Raw genomic sequence first — 14,792 nt, forward strand, 5'->3', positions numbered from 1 at the left:
TGTCTAACGTGTTACAGTAATCATAAATGATTCCAGAGCTATCAACGATTGCAGCAGTTCATATTTGACGTAACTATGAATTCTAAAGCCCAATCGTTTCCAAAAGCTCTTTGTTTCCCGCCTCAATTGTTGTACTGTTCCTTTTTAGACTGGCATGCCCACTGAGTTGCTATAGTGACAGCAAGTGAAACCCAGACACTTGGAGTTAAAAAAAACCCCATTTTTCCAAACATAAGAGCCAATTGACATTAATACCAACGTTTCTCAGCTGTGACCAAAAATATCTGGCAAAAAAAAAAATAATCTGGGATGATCTTCTGTGAAACAAATCCCAGTAGGCTATAAATCAAACCAGTGGTACAGTGTCATGTTGCGGACCACAAATATATTACTCAGAAGAAAAAAAAATCTGGTTTGTAGAGTACGCTTGGGGGGTGTGATCGTGTGTACAGCGTCTCTTTATGTCTGTCTCCACGTTGGTTGAGTATGGAGTAAGTGCATATGAGAGCATGAGGGTGGGAATGGATGTTTGTATATGTGTGTGCCTGTATGTCTGTGTCTATATGTCAGGTTGGGTGTCAGGCGCCACCTCTCTGGGGACATCTCAGGCCCTCCAAGGTATGGAGGCCTATCTCCCCCCACCACCACTTCCCCTGCCAGTGGCGGACTCCCTCAGGTGTCGGTGCGTTGGTGGTTCTTTGTGTCCGGGGATGGGCGTCCAGGTACACACCGGCTCACTCCTTGGCGGCCGCTTATCGGGGCCTGGAGCCTGGGGCTCGCTCGGGCCACTTCGGAGGTGGGGTGCCCCCGGCCTCTCGGCCTAGGGCTCGGTCACTCAGGCGCGGCTGGCTGCCGGCGGAGCTCACGGGCGCGTCACTGCAACTCCCCCTGGCTTCTGCTCCGCGGCTGCTGAGTGAGCCCTCATCTGGGACTCTCCTCAGCTCTTTCCGGGACAGTGGCGCGGCTGCCCCTCTGTTGGTCTTCCTTGGTCTCTTGTGTTCTGGGGGCCTCTGGATGTCTGGAGTTTTGATCTCCTCCATACCTGCTTCATGCCCTGGAGGACGGGGCTGTGGCCCCCCCACACCCTCTAGCAGATTATTACATGAAGGAACCTTTTAAAAACAAGCGCGTCCATGCTCACAGGTGTACACACGGGTGATCACACCCACAAACTACACCCTTTTTGGCTCCTACCTCAAAGCACACTGTGTTCTGTTGATCTTATGTGCTGCACAATAATGTTTAATATTTAGTATTTACTGTCATATTCCCATATATCATTGTGATGTTGTTTATTCTATTACTCTTGTTCTCTTCTGCTTGTTTTCTTTTTTCTTTCTCAGCAGGTGACCCAGGTGATTGATATATGCATTTTTTTTTTCTCTGCCCGTTCTGTTGGTTTTTGTCTTTTGCCCTTCTCCCCCGTCCCTCTTCTCAGCTGTTTCTCTTTCCCTCTTTCTTTCTCCCCTTCTTTCCCCCAGTCAAGTCTGTCCCGTATTCAGTAAGTGAAAAATAAAAAGAAAAAAAAGAAAAAGAAAAAAAAAGAAGAAAAAAAAAAGAAGAAAAAAAAATCTTAACCCAGTGCACCAACTAGTGGTTTTTTGAGATCATTAAATCATAAAATTAATGATTTTTTATAAATGTATTTCCTTGATTTTTATACGGAGGAGCTACTAACTTCTCTGGCCGCCTGTTGCAGGGTGTAATCATCCATATGACTCTTATTTTCATATTTTTATACCTGCCAACCTTTCAGAAGATAATACTCTGTTTAAACCACCTGTCTGTAAACCTAAAACACCAATTCCAAAAAGGGACACCAAATTTAAGTACAAACACAGCTGATTTTCATAAACAGAAAACCTGGAACTGTGGAACAACTTCATAACAACGTTCTTCAAAGTAAATCTATGAAGACCTCATTATGTCATCATCTGCAGTACACAAAATCATGCAAGAGTCCAGGAATCTGAAGAAATCTCTATGTGCACAGGACAAGGTAGACTGGATACTGGTGATCTTCAGGCCCTGCATTAAAAAGATGTAAAAATTCTGTCATGGAAATCACTGCACGTGTGCAATCACTGTCCATCAACACAGCTTGCCATCCACAAATGCAGGTTAAAGTTCTGTCACCGAAAGAAGCTGTATGTGAACGTGATCTAAAAATGGCACGTTCTTCTCTGGCCTAAAGCTAATTTAAAATGAATGAACTTTGCCTATGAAATGGGCAGTTTGAACATCTGGAAAAGGACCATCTATGCTGAACGATATATAGAAGTCTTAGATAAGTACACCCTCCCATCCAGGCAACAACTTTCTCAGGGACGGTCTTTCATATTTCAGCAAGACACTGTTAAGACATACTGCATCTATTACAATAACATGGCTTTGTAGGAGAAGAATCTAGGCACTGAGTTTACCTGCCTCATTGTAGATTTTTACTTTGAACGGGGGTTGTATTTGTCTAAATACAACACCAACCACAAAAAGTCACTTGTATAGCATAAAAAACCCAACAACTTTTACCTCATGTTTCAAATGACACAAATGTGGCCAAAAAAGCAACACTACCACTCCATAGTCAGAGAGACTGCTGAAATTGAACTCAGGTTTCTGCTACGCTGTTTTCTTTCTCCTCCACCTCCTGATTCCTGATCTTTCCAAATTACAACTGAGCTCTAACAAGCCCTACTATTAAAATGTGTTGCTTTGGCTAAACTCATGTAACAAACTGCTGACACACAAGGTTTTACGTGTGCCTTAAAGTTGACGCTTTCATCATGAATTGCAGCCTTTATAAGGAGCTTATAGGAAGCTGCAACTATTCTCATCCCTCTCATCCCATTTTCATGAGAGCAGGCTGTACCACATTCTTAACCCAGGGGGGTGAAAGACTGCCATTCAATAATGGTTCCTTTTGGCACCGTTTGGCTGAGGCTCTAGCAATATTGGATTTTGTGTCTTAATGGTTTTCATTCAAGGATCAAAAAGTCAGCAGTAGGATATTTTGGGCTTTGATTTGTTACGTTTTGAGTCACTCTTCAGGGTTGAGCGGTAAAAACTACCGTGTTACTTTTAGAAGAAGGTAGTAGTTTGGGTCAAAATATGCTGGATACTAAAATAGTCCATGTGAGATGAGCTGGAAGGCACAGATCTATCTCAGTATTCTCTAAACCCAGCACATCAGGCAGGAACGCAAGTATGTGACAGCAGTATTTGACACTCTGAGATCGATGCGCTCGCTCATCAGTTTGTACAGACCTAACTAAAATCCATTTGAATACTTTCGATGTGTCTTATTTGTAACAGCACTGAGCAGACTGTGACACAGATTGTTATGAGAGGAAAACGAGTGGGAATAGTAGAAACATGTGGTAAGAAACTGGCACAAAAAAAAAAGAACTAAGTTTTCTTTGTTTCAGAAACGAATCTCTATATTTACACTGTGATTAGTGCCCATGGGCAAAATACAGAGCTGAATTTGACCCCGATGAACTCTAATGGGGAATGTCTGAGTGTTTGTGTGTGTGTGAGCGCGAGTGTGGGTGGAAGTATCATCCTCCATGGATGTGCTCTCCCTAGCTGCCCTACTCCTCACTCACTGCTCTCTTATGTTCACTCAGCTTTTTAGTGCCGCCATATTCAGCGTAGAATACCTGAAGTATGAAGCATGTTTGCAGGAATGCATAATGTGCATGTTTAAATGTAACATACACAAGACAGTCCCAGTGCATCATACCTGAATCACAAAACATTATGCATCTGCATTGTGTGTTGTCCCTGCACAAGCATGCTAGAAAGAATAACACAGCACAGCCATTGTCAGCCTCACACCTGAGAATGTGATAGCATTGTGCAAAATGTTTCCATGATACTTCCATGACAGCTTGGTCTCACAGGCAGCTGCTGTTTCAGCAAGAAAATGGACCACCCTGAGTCTGCAGTGCCACTGCAAAGCCCTGCATGGGCATGCATGCACTGCTGCAGGTGCAATCACAGTGATGCATCAGAGAAAAGTGAGTTATTCTTCAAAGCACAAAGCCACCAATGGTCAAAATGCCAAAGTCAAGCCTTCAAACATTAGTCCACAAACCAGTTATTTTATTTTATAAAGCCAAAATCTATCTTCATATGAATGCCTGACAGCATCTCCTAAGTCATCAAGTCAGAATCCAGTATTGCAGGGTGAAAAACAAGCCCAAATCATGTGTAAACCCTAGAAATGGCTGTGTGGGAAAATTCCAGTAGATCAGCAGTTTCTGAAATAATCAGACGAGCCAACCTGAGACCAGGAACCATGCCACCTTCAGTCACTTAAATCCCCTTTCTGCTCAGAACCTTAACGTGACCATACTGACACGCCTAAATGCACTGGGTTGCAGCTACAGTATGTAATTGGATGATTGTATATGTGCGTTAATGAGCAGTTGGCCCAATAAAGCTGCCCATAAAGTGGCCATGTTTATACTTTGCTCAAAACACTTACTATCAGTTTCTCCATGCACGCAAAAAATAAATAAATACATACACCATAAATGCTAAACATTTTACTTTGAAACTGAAATATTTCATCTTACATCTGACAAAAAGGCTGCACACACTGGACAGTGTTGAGAATAGTTTTTGCTACCAATCTCCCACTTACACTCGACAATACACACTTGCACTTACAAAGTAAAGCCCCCTTCTCTCTGGAGTTACTTATTTCTTTGTCCGCAGGCCTACAAACAGGAAGCACATCCTATGTGTTGATTCTACAGACTACACAAACACACACGGGATGTACATTCAATCTCAGCTGCTGTGGAATAGGAATGCTCATAATGGTCAGCCTCTACTCTGTTTTTATCTCCCTCCGGAGGATGTTCACAAATAATTTCACATGATTTTGGCTTTTTTCATTTCAGCAGCTTCCCAAAGGGGAATCTAAAAATGAACACTCATATCCAACTTAGCCACACCAAAGCTTTCTCCTGCACACTTTGCCCAATTTATTCAAGTCATATTTTGAGAAGAAGGTCATCTGCTGTAAAGGAGCCTGCGCTGTGTGAAAGCGTTTGAAGTTGAGGAATGATTTATGCAGTGACACAAGGAAAGAAGAGTTTCCCAACTTTTGGAAATCTACTTCAGGTTTTTCACACAGAATTGAAAAGCACAGATTTCACAGACACTTGCACGTACCGACACGTACACACAGAGCAGCGTAAGGAAGCTTTCTGACAGGCAATGAGCTCATGAGATCTGAATGTCTTCCTGTGGTGAATGCTTTTCTGTGGCTTTCTCACAACTATTCCCCTATTTTCCTCTATTTTCTCACACTTTTTCGTCAGCTCCTGCTCCTCATGCAACTTGCTCCCCTATGTTAATTCTTTTATCTGCTCCATTTAGAGTGAATATTTAAAGAAAAAAGCCTAATTCTGGATTTAGCATTCTTAATCCACTAAGCTGTTGTGTATTTTTCCTGCTTCAGGAAAAGCAGGTTTTGGTGTTGCTAGGTTAGTGATTTAGCATTTAGTTTAATGTTCCAGTCTGTGTGTCAAGGTGTGTGTGTTAGTTAGTGAGCATGCAGGGTAAACATTACCCCTGACAAATGGCCAGTGGTCTAAATCAGACTCAATTAAGATTTATGGTGGGCGAGGTGCCGCTACTTAAGAATTTAGGCAGTTTGAGTGTGGATTTCTGTGTGTGTGTGCGTGTGTCAGCCTTCTCTGCAGCAAGTGTTTATTTTCTCTTTCACTTGGACATGTTAAGTCCCTATTATCAGCATGTCTACTGAGAAAAAAAATATCTAGCTTCCATACCTTGAAATAGATCTGGAATTGCTTTTTGCTATAAGAGACTTAACTGCCGTACAGTTAAAAGCAGAAGCTGTACCATAAACACTCTGAAAATGGCTTTCAGACGTCTTTCCCACCACATGTGTGCTTGACATTAGAGCAGCGTGGGCCTCCTTCATAATTGGGGTGTTTGCAGATATGTAATTGCAAACACACTCAACACAGCTGGAATGCTGCTTTGAATTATATTCGATTCGTGTCAGGAAGTTAGATGTAAAGCCTTCGCTTGAGACTAAAGTGCATTTATATGCGTGCACTCGCGTACTTTATGAGGACTGAGATTTAGATGTAAGCGTATTTGTGTGCCCTGTTGGGCCAGACATCATTTATCACCACATGGTGTTAGCTGAGGATCATTTTTACTGGTCTGTAAAGGAACGAAAAAACAAAACAGGGGGTACACCAGGGGCCGCTCTTGCCCCTCCCTATCTTGGTCACTCATCTCTTCCCTCACCGTCCCTCTGTCCTTCTTCCCGCCCCCTCACCAGTCCTGGCAGACTGCCCTTTCTGTGGTAACTTACCAAAAACAAGTGGACCATTTAAGGGATTTCAGCTTTTTAATCAAGCGGGTATTCAAGAGAACAGTGCTAATGGTCTGTGGAAAAAATTTCTAAAGTGGCACCTTTCTTTAATGCACTGTGGCACATTTGGATAGTCTGATAAATGCTCAGAAATTGCTTAAAATTTGAAACAGAATTCTTTCCATCTGTGCTTTTACTGCCCAGCGTCTCTGGCTGGAGGTCATTTGGCAGATCAAGGGCTGGGTGACCTCAGTCTTCTGAAGAGGTTTGTTTCTTTCACAGAGAATTCCCGTTGTGGCTAATATGACTCTCCCATGTGTCCTATGGACAGAGAGTAAAACTAAAACTGACAGGAAGGTAACTCTGGGCAACGATCAATGCTGAAGCGAGCGTCTGTTGCCCCCTGCATTGCAGGAGGACTCTGAAGAGGTCTTTTATGAAGCAAACCAAAGGCCGAGTGGTTTCACTGTCTGAGCACGGAGTAGCTGTGAGCCACAGGGTTTTTTTTGGCTAAAGCCTTAATTTTGAGGTAAAAACACAGCAGGTAAACTGTTTAATTTTTTTTTCATTTGCTGGTATTACCAGATCTCTAATATTCTATGCTCATGATAGTAATTTGTGTTTCCCATCAGCCTACGCATAACACGTCTGCCAGTTCACATTTGTGCCATCCCATCTATGTCCACGGGCTCATCACACACACAGACGGACACGTAATCACACAGCAAATGAGAACATAGTGTCCAGATATAGTAATGATAATTTCAAGCTGTTCCCTGATGTGGTAGCAAGCGCAAGTATGCTTTCTGCGCTGCCTGCTGAGAGCAGCATGCTGTGTGCAGAACGAAGCAGCTCGCTCAAGAAAAGCATTGTTTTAATTTTTTATGTCTTTTCTAATCTGTGGATAAAATGTGAAATAACTCATCACAGCATTTATGATTTGGTATGCTGACCTCTAATGGGTTACCCACAAAATATCTTTAAGGTGATTTCTGGTGGAAGATAAAAGATACAACTCCTAAACTGAATAAACTTCTATAATTGAATGCTGTATAATTGTAAGTGTATTAATTACTCTGTGAGAAGCACATGTTTTGCTTTACTTATTTATTCTTTCTTTTTCTCTTTTTGGGGGGTAAAACACACTAAAACACTAGTTTCCTGTTAGGGATCCATCAGAAAGTGTTTCATAACAATGAGGCTTTTCTGTGTGGATTTTGCATGTTTTCCCTGTACTTGTTTGGGTTTTCTCCCAGTCCTTCCTTTTACTCCAAAAGCCCATAGATGCAAACGTGATAGATTAATCTGTGATTCTAAATTAGCCTGGTCAATAGTGAATGGTCAGTCTCTGTGTGCTTGACCTGCAACAGAGTGGTCACATGTCCACAGTGAGCACTGCAACTCACGCAATGTGGTCTGAATACGACCAAAGTTGCGAGGATGACTAAAACTGCTTCACACTGGAAGCAATTTGCTTGTTGTATTGCTTTGAAGATGACAGCTGGTCACATGTGGGTATTTTTCATATGTCAGTCAACGGTACTCTATGCTCTCACAATAACTAACGCGTTATTAAGTAACGCGTTACAGTAACGCGTTACAGTAACTACGTTATTGTTGTAGTAACGAGCACGGTAACTAGTTATTATGCCAAAATCAGGAACGCGTTAAACGTTACTGGGATTTAGATAGGGTCGTTATTTGTTACTTCGTGTGGTGGCTATCGCGGAGCTTCCACAGATTCAGTAACATTAGCAAGTGGTGGAGGCCAGCAGGTGGGAAAGGGATGCAGGAGGAGCAGAGACCCGAGGCGACCGCTGGTCCGAGTGTCAGGAGAACTGAACTTCAGGTAAGAAGTTATGACCTGCAGTCTATCTGGGTCAGATATAAACCAAGTTTAGGTGGAGTTTATTTTCGTTATGCTGACTTTTTCGTACTGCGTACTAGCTAGCATGACAGAGTTTTATACAGCTGGGTGGGTGCTATGATGTTACTGATGTTGAACTTTATTTTGTTCATAGGGTTAATTATTAGAGTTGCCAACCATCCCCTAAAAAATGGAATCGTCTCGTATTCAGAGAAAATATTACGCGTTTCGTGTTGAGGTGAAAAGGAACACAGTTTGTCCCGGACTTCAGCTACAATGAAAAAGACACAAAGCTGGAGTTATTCTGTGTTTACGCTGCACAGCTGCCTCTTCTTCTCTCATTCTCTCCCCTCTCTCGCCTGTTTCTACTTCAATCATGAAACTGATCAATGATCAGCTGATCGGCTTTCCTCTCTTGTTTGTTTATCGCCCACTTTGCGCCAGAAAGAAGAAACCAGCGGATGTCGCGCTAAACAACAGCAGCACGTTTAAGCTTGATCAGCTGTTGTTAGAATTTATTTAATATTAATTTCTAGTATCAGCTGATGTTTGCTGGAGCCACAGCTGTAAAGCTGTTGGTCATGATATGGTTTGGTTATGTGGTGAGAGGGAAACATGAAGATGAAACCAGGAGATGTCCTTACTGGATCATCAGAGCTGAACAGGTGATGGAGAAACAGGTTTACCTTTTAGGTGACATGAATGAGTTGAAGGGAAGTTATGAACTGTTTCTGAGAGACAAATAACACCAGGATCCTTTTTTATGTAGCTGACAGCTGGTAACTGTGCAGGGGCGGATCTAGCAAAGTGTTGCCAGGGGGCCAGGTAGGGCATTAACAGGGAGAGGGGGGCACAAAGAAGTACTTTTCTTTCTTATTCCCATTTAAAATGTATAGCTTTTAAAAAATTATTATCTGAATCTTACAACAAACGATTGATAGATTGATGCATATATTCCATCAAAACTGTGTACATCACTGTCACAACAGCGTTTGTTTTCATTCAAAGGCTTTATGATTATTGCTATAATGGTGGGTCAGTCTCTAGTCAAAAGGTTTTTTGTCCCAGGCCAGCCCTGTATGCAGCTCATCTGCAGTCTGGTGTTATCTACATCTTCCTATTCGGAAGGCAGAATTTCCGAGTTCTGAGTACAATCGAAAGCACTACGACTGCAGTTTTCGTTTTGTATGTAAAAAGCGCACATGACGCTGTGACGTAGGCTAGAATCATGGCAGCGGTCAACGACGGTCCAGGTGTGGGATTTCTCTCGTGGAAATATGCACATTATTTTTTCCTTTGTATTGGTAGGTGGCACAGTGCACTTGTGGCAAGTAAGCAAGCTAGAAGACTGGCAATCTTGCTGGGTATCCAGTTACGGATGCAACACATTAACAAGAGAATTCTGAGTAAAACCAAAGTTACTTCCCCTAGTAACTAGTTACTTTGAAAGTAACAAGTAACTTGAAGTAACTCAGTTACTTCTGATAGAAGGAACTAGTAATGTAACTAAGTTACTAATTTAAAGTAACTTACCCAACACTGGTGGTCTGCTGTTTGGACTTAAAGTAAGTATCCACCAGAGCTTAAATACATTTTTGAAGATATTTTGGAATCTCAGTGGACACAAATTGATATCAAGGCAACTCTCAAAAACTAGCTGAACAAGACTAATGGGAGCCAGCACCCTTTAGTATTAGATTAGAGATAGTTATATTAAAAAAAACTCCAAGAAAGTTTTCCAAAAGTCTGGAAAACTATTGCTGAGTTCAAGATAAAAAAAAAAAAAAAAAAAAAATCAGAAAAATTAAAAGAAAGTCTTGATCCTTGGTTTCAAAACATAAAGGAATGACGTTTGACTCAAGATTTTTGCACAGTACTGTACATACTTACTTGTTGTATGTGTTTATTTTCACAGCACTGATTTTTAGACTCAGCTTCTGAGTCTTCTGACTCACTTACATGTGGTTGCAAAAGTACTTCCGGTCCTATAAAAGTCTATTGGACCTCTGTAAACACTATTATTGACGGCATGGCCTCAGTCACTTATTTTAGGTTATATTGAATAAAAATTTGAGTCCATTTTGCAAATGTTGTACATATGTTTCAGAAAGGAGGATTATCTGGGATATTATTGGCTAATGACTGATGATTAACAAGTTAAGCATACAGTTTTGCAGCCAGAACAACAAAATAGCAACGCCCATAAAAATCGAGTTTTCAAAGTGGGACTTCACAAACCTAATGTTTGCCTTTTACTGTTTAATTCATTTTAAATATGTTAAAAAATATCTGTTATTTTTAAACGATATGTTTTAATATTGACTGTCAAAAAATGAATATAATTAATTTTGCAGTGCTGCATGGTATGTCTGTATAACAGCTGCTACACTTAGGATTTTTATAACATTCATAAAAGTAAAGCATTGAGGCAGGAAAAATAAATTGTGTGTCTGTTACAATAGAGTACAGGTTGAGATTGATTCAATGGGACACTGAGTCGAAGATCGATTTTAACTGGTGGTTTCAACAGAGCTTTCAAATGGAGTGAGTGAAACCTACATTTGGCGATTTTGACAAACTCAACATTTCTCTACACATTTTGTGTGCTCGCAAAACTGAAATGTTCTTATTTAATTCTGATTCACCCCTTTAGCAATTCAATTCACCTCTCCACAGAAATAACACGTTAAGCAGACTTAACAGATGGTTTCCTCTTCCTGAGCCCGGATCTGCTGGAGAGTTCTTCCTGTTAAAAGGGAGTTTTTCCTTCCTACTGTCTCCAAGTGTTTGCTCATAGAAGATCATCTGAGTGTTTTCTCTGTATTACTGTAAGAGCTTTACCTCAAAATATAAAGCACCTTGAGTGACAGTTGCTGTGATTTGGAGCTATATAAATAAAATTAAATTGATTAGAAAAGTTTATGTTGGGTCCCACCCACTTAATTTTGTCAGCGTTGTGTCGCCTTTATTTGCTTGAAGTTTCTGAAAATCTTCACTATCTATGGTCTTTAGTCTCCACATTGCTGCAAGTTGCTTCCAGTGTGTACATACCTCTTAAAAACTCAGGGATGGATCGATTTCAAATGAAAACAAACATGAAGGGGAGACGAGTAGATATTTCTAAAATAATTCTTTTGCATTTTGAGAAAAAACTCTACTAAGTTGTAGATCACTTGCTCCTTAGCAACTCTGTAGCGTAAAAATATTGCTGTAGAATAGTTGCACACAGGGCATTAATTCTGCTCGTAAACCAACAGCATAATAAAGTCATACAGTTTAGGGATGCCCTCAGGTATTTACAAATCATATCAATCTGAGGTATTATGCTATTTGGTAGCATAATAGCTGGTAGCATTTGGCCCAAAGAAATTATTCTAAAGTGTCAGTCTTTGAAAGCTAAAGAGCTTATGGCTCTGTCTCACAGAGAACTCAGTCCAGTGAGGCCATGTTTGAAAGCAAAGGCTGTGGATTTAAACGTGCAATGACCTATTTTCTCTGTCAGCATTTTAAAAGACTGAACGGTAGCTTCTCACTCTGTCAGCTCAATGTGAAAGCAACGCACTTCTTTGACCTTTACAATGATCATTTTCTGGTTGGTGGACCTTCTTCATAGCAACCGCTGTTTCTCAATTACATCCAGGAGTTCCTGTAGTTCCGGCAACTTTCATTACCCTCAAATCAAATACATACTTTTTATGGAATGAACAATAACAAGTATAGCTATTTTTGGTTGTTAGATAAATCTAAAGTCATATATAACCACTGTATTTCTTCTTTTGTCCTACTTAATAGGATAAGGATTAAAATGTTTATAATGTACTAAAATAGAGAAAATAGATTTTAACAGCCCTTGCGGTGTTGATTAATATTTTTAATAATCAAATATGCAGATGTGCTCTTTGATGTTTAGAAATGATCCACATTCTGTTGTGTTTTTGACATGCTGGTGCTAAGGAGGCAGCATAAGTGAGCTGTGCTTCACTGCTGTTTAAAGAGAGCATTACTGCAACTGTGTAAATATCTACACTCTTATTTCAGCTCCACACTTTTTAAATAAACAGCGAGGAAAGGCAATGCAGATCTTGGTCTGATACTAAAGAGGAATCTCAAGGCTTTCCTGTCCACAATATTGTCAGTCTGCATCTATGCGCTGAGGGGAAGAAGGGTGTTTAGCCCCGTCAGCATAGAGGCCCTTGTCCTGTATCCTTCCCAAGGTGACTTCTCTGCTGTTGGCAGGCAGAGCCATGAACACAGCTCCCAAGACTCTCCCTCTCTCTTCTCTTTCTCTCCCTTCTTCTCCCACACACCCATCAGCGTTTAGATACCACCGGGTAAAACGCTTTCATACCTTTTTTTTTTTTTTTTTAACAAAGATGGCAAAGCATGGTTTTTCTTTTCAATTTTTTTCTCTCACTTCCTCCTCCTCACATCATTTCCATAATTACAGGTAAGAAAAAAGCGTCATATTCATTACATTTCTTTTCAGTGCTTTGCGTCTTGTCTACAGTCAGATTTTGGTTATGGCTAAGTGCCAACACATGAGCACCTGACCTTTTCCTCTTTCAGTTCTCATAGTGGAGAACGTCCACCTACGCAGCAGCACACACACACACACACACCTCCCACACAAACTCTCTCTCACACACAAACACTCACACACATACACTGGCAGCAAAATTGTGCTTTGAGAGCAACTGTCTGTGAATCTGTGCAGGTTTGTGTTGGAGATTGCATCCTGGAAATGCAGACCTCTTCATTTTCTATTACCAACACTTTTTGGTGGAACATGGAGGTGTGTGACCACGATTGTGTGTAAATAGGCCATTATCCCATGTCTACAGTAGGTCATCTATTTCAGTCCAGGTTAATTCTCTACATGGGAGAAGGTGTGCTAATTTCCTCTCTCTGTCTGTCTGTCTCTCTCTCTGCATGTGTGTGTGTGCTAAATTGATTAAGAGGATTCGAGTCGCCGATGAACGTCAACACAAACTACGACCACCAGCACACACTTAGGTGCACATGAACTCTTACCCTACTTTAAGATTAGCTTTAGGCTGCTAATACACACAAACACATTTGTTGTCAGTTGAGAGAACAGCATAATGCCCCAAAGTATATCCCCAGAGGATGCACCATTATTCCCACCATATTTGTTTGCCTAACCCCACCCCTTCACCTAACTTTAACCAAAAAGTCTTTATTTTCAGATTTGTCTAATCCTTAATAAGGCTAGAGTTCCCCTGATGTCTGAACAACATTTTTTGCATTTTACTTTTACACTTGTTCATTAGGCAGATTATTTCACTCCAATCACTGGACAAACGTAAATATAATCCAAGGCACATCAGATCAGGGTGAAGTCACACTGATGCCACTAACAGTTGAGATGTGTTTACATGTGAAGGACTTGGACTAAGCATCCATGTAAGGTATAATTTGCTAAAAGTAATCTTTCTGCATATTAGTGTTACATGTGATTATTCGTGAAAGCAACCACAGAGCTTTCAAACATGCTTTATTCCCACAGTTGCTAGCAAACAACATAAATTGCTTTCAACCTCATGATTTGATTCTCGTGTTTTATAATGAAAGAAACATGCCAAACATGTTAACAGCCCATTATTAGCACCACATCAGTCCAATATGCATGATAACAGCTTGCAAAGCATCTGCTTTGTTACTAGACGCCAGGCCTCCTACTGGATTGCATCTTGGACTTTTTGAATGAACTTTAAATAGTTTCTATGCGGATAAAAATAAGACTTCTCATCCCAGAATGAACTGTTGCTGACCCGTAATGTAATGCAGTTAGGGTAAGAGAATGTCAATTATTGTAGTCTTATTAAAACCATACATGACACACATCCTCAGGCAGCAACATCCTGACAACCAGCTTCTATACAGGAACTCCAACACTACTCAAAAACACACATGCATGAGAAAAAATAATGCTTTCGGTCTCCTCAGCGCATCCCTGAGCCAAATTGTGTGGAGATCCTAAAAGTTGTTCCAGATCCGAAGCGGTCTTACCTTTGTGACAGTCATGCAGAATCAGTGGGTGAGGAGCAGGCCGGTGTCCCCTTCAAGCAAAGAGCAATGCCGCAGGAGTGGCAAAGTGATGAGGAGGAGAGGAGGGCAGCTCTGCTGAATATGCACACAAGGAGAGGGAGGGAGAGAGACAGAGAGAGAGAGAGAGAGGAAAGAGGAGGGGACAGACAGGTTAGTGTGTCTGGCTCACTAAGTACGGAAGGGCTGATTGCTGCTGCAGTGAAGTAATGGCTGGCAGTCGACGTGTGGTTGGTTACTACAACAGGGAAGAGCTCCCTGCTAAGATACACCCCTCCCTCCTCCCTCCCCAGCTGCCCGCACGCACACACAAACACACACACATGCGGATGATGTGCTCAAAGCCTGACTGCACTACTCTCTCTCACTGTCTATCACAATATGATTAGTGATGGGCTAATACAGATTACTGATTATTAGCAGTGAGGCAAGGCTGCGGGAGGAGGCGGGAGCAGAGACCCCGGGATAGGAGAGGACTGCAGAAATAGAGACGGAGGG

At 41.3% G+C, this 14,792-nt stretch overlaps 1 protein-coding gene across 1 annotated transcript in view; it reads right to left on the reverse strand.

Moving 5' to 3' along the window:
* The window catches only part of coro2ba (coronin, actin binding protein, 2Ba), a 48,321-nt gene extending 33,798 nt beyond the window's left edge, over positions 1-14,523 (reverse strand). Inside the window, exon 1 of the mRNA XM_085274560.1 lies at positions 14,259-14,523. Coding sequence (XP_085130686.1) covers positions 14,259-14,273 — 15 coding nt within the window. The 5' untranslated portion in view covers positions 14,274-14,523. The remainder of the gene's footprint in view (positions 1-14,258) is intronic.
* Positions 14,524-14,792: the final 269 nt, after the last annotated feature.

This window comes from Mchenga conophoros, linkage group LG1 (assembly GCF_057382185.1).
Source record: "Mchenga conophoros isolate Kocher_MC1m ecotype Shallow Benthic linkage group LG1, M_conophoros_male_GT1.1, whole genome shotgun sequence".
Taxonomy (NCBI): domain Eukaryota; kingdom Metazoa; phylum Chordata; class Actinopteri; order Cichliformes; family Cichlidae; genus Mchenga; species Mchenga conophoros.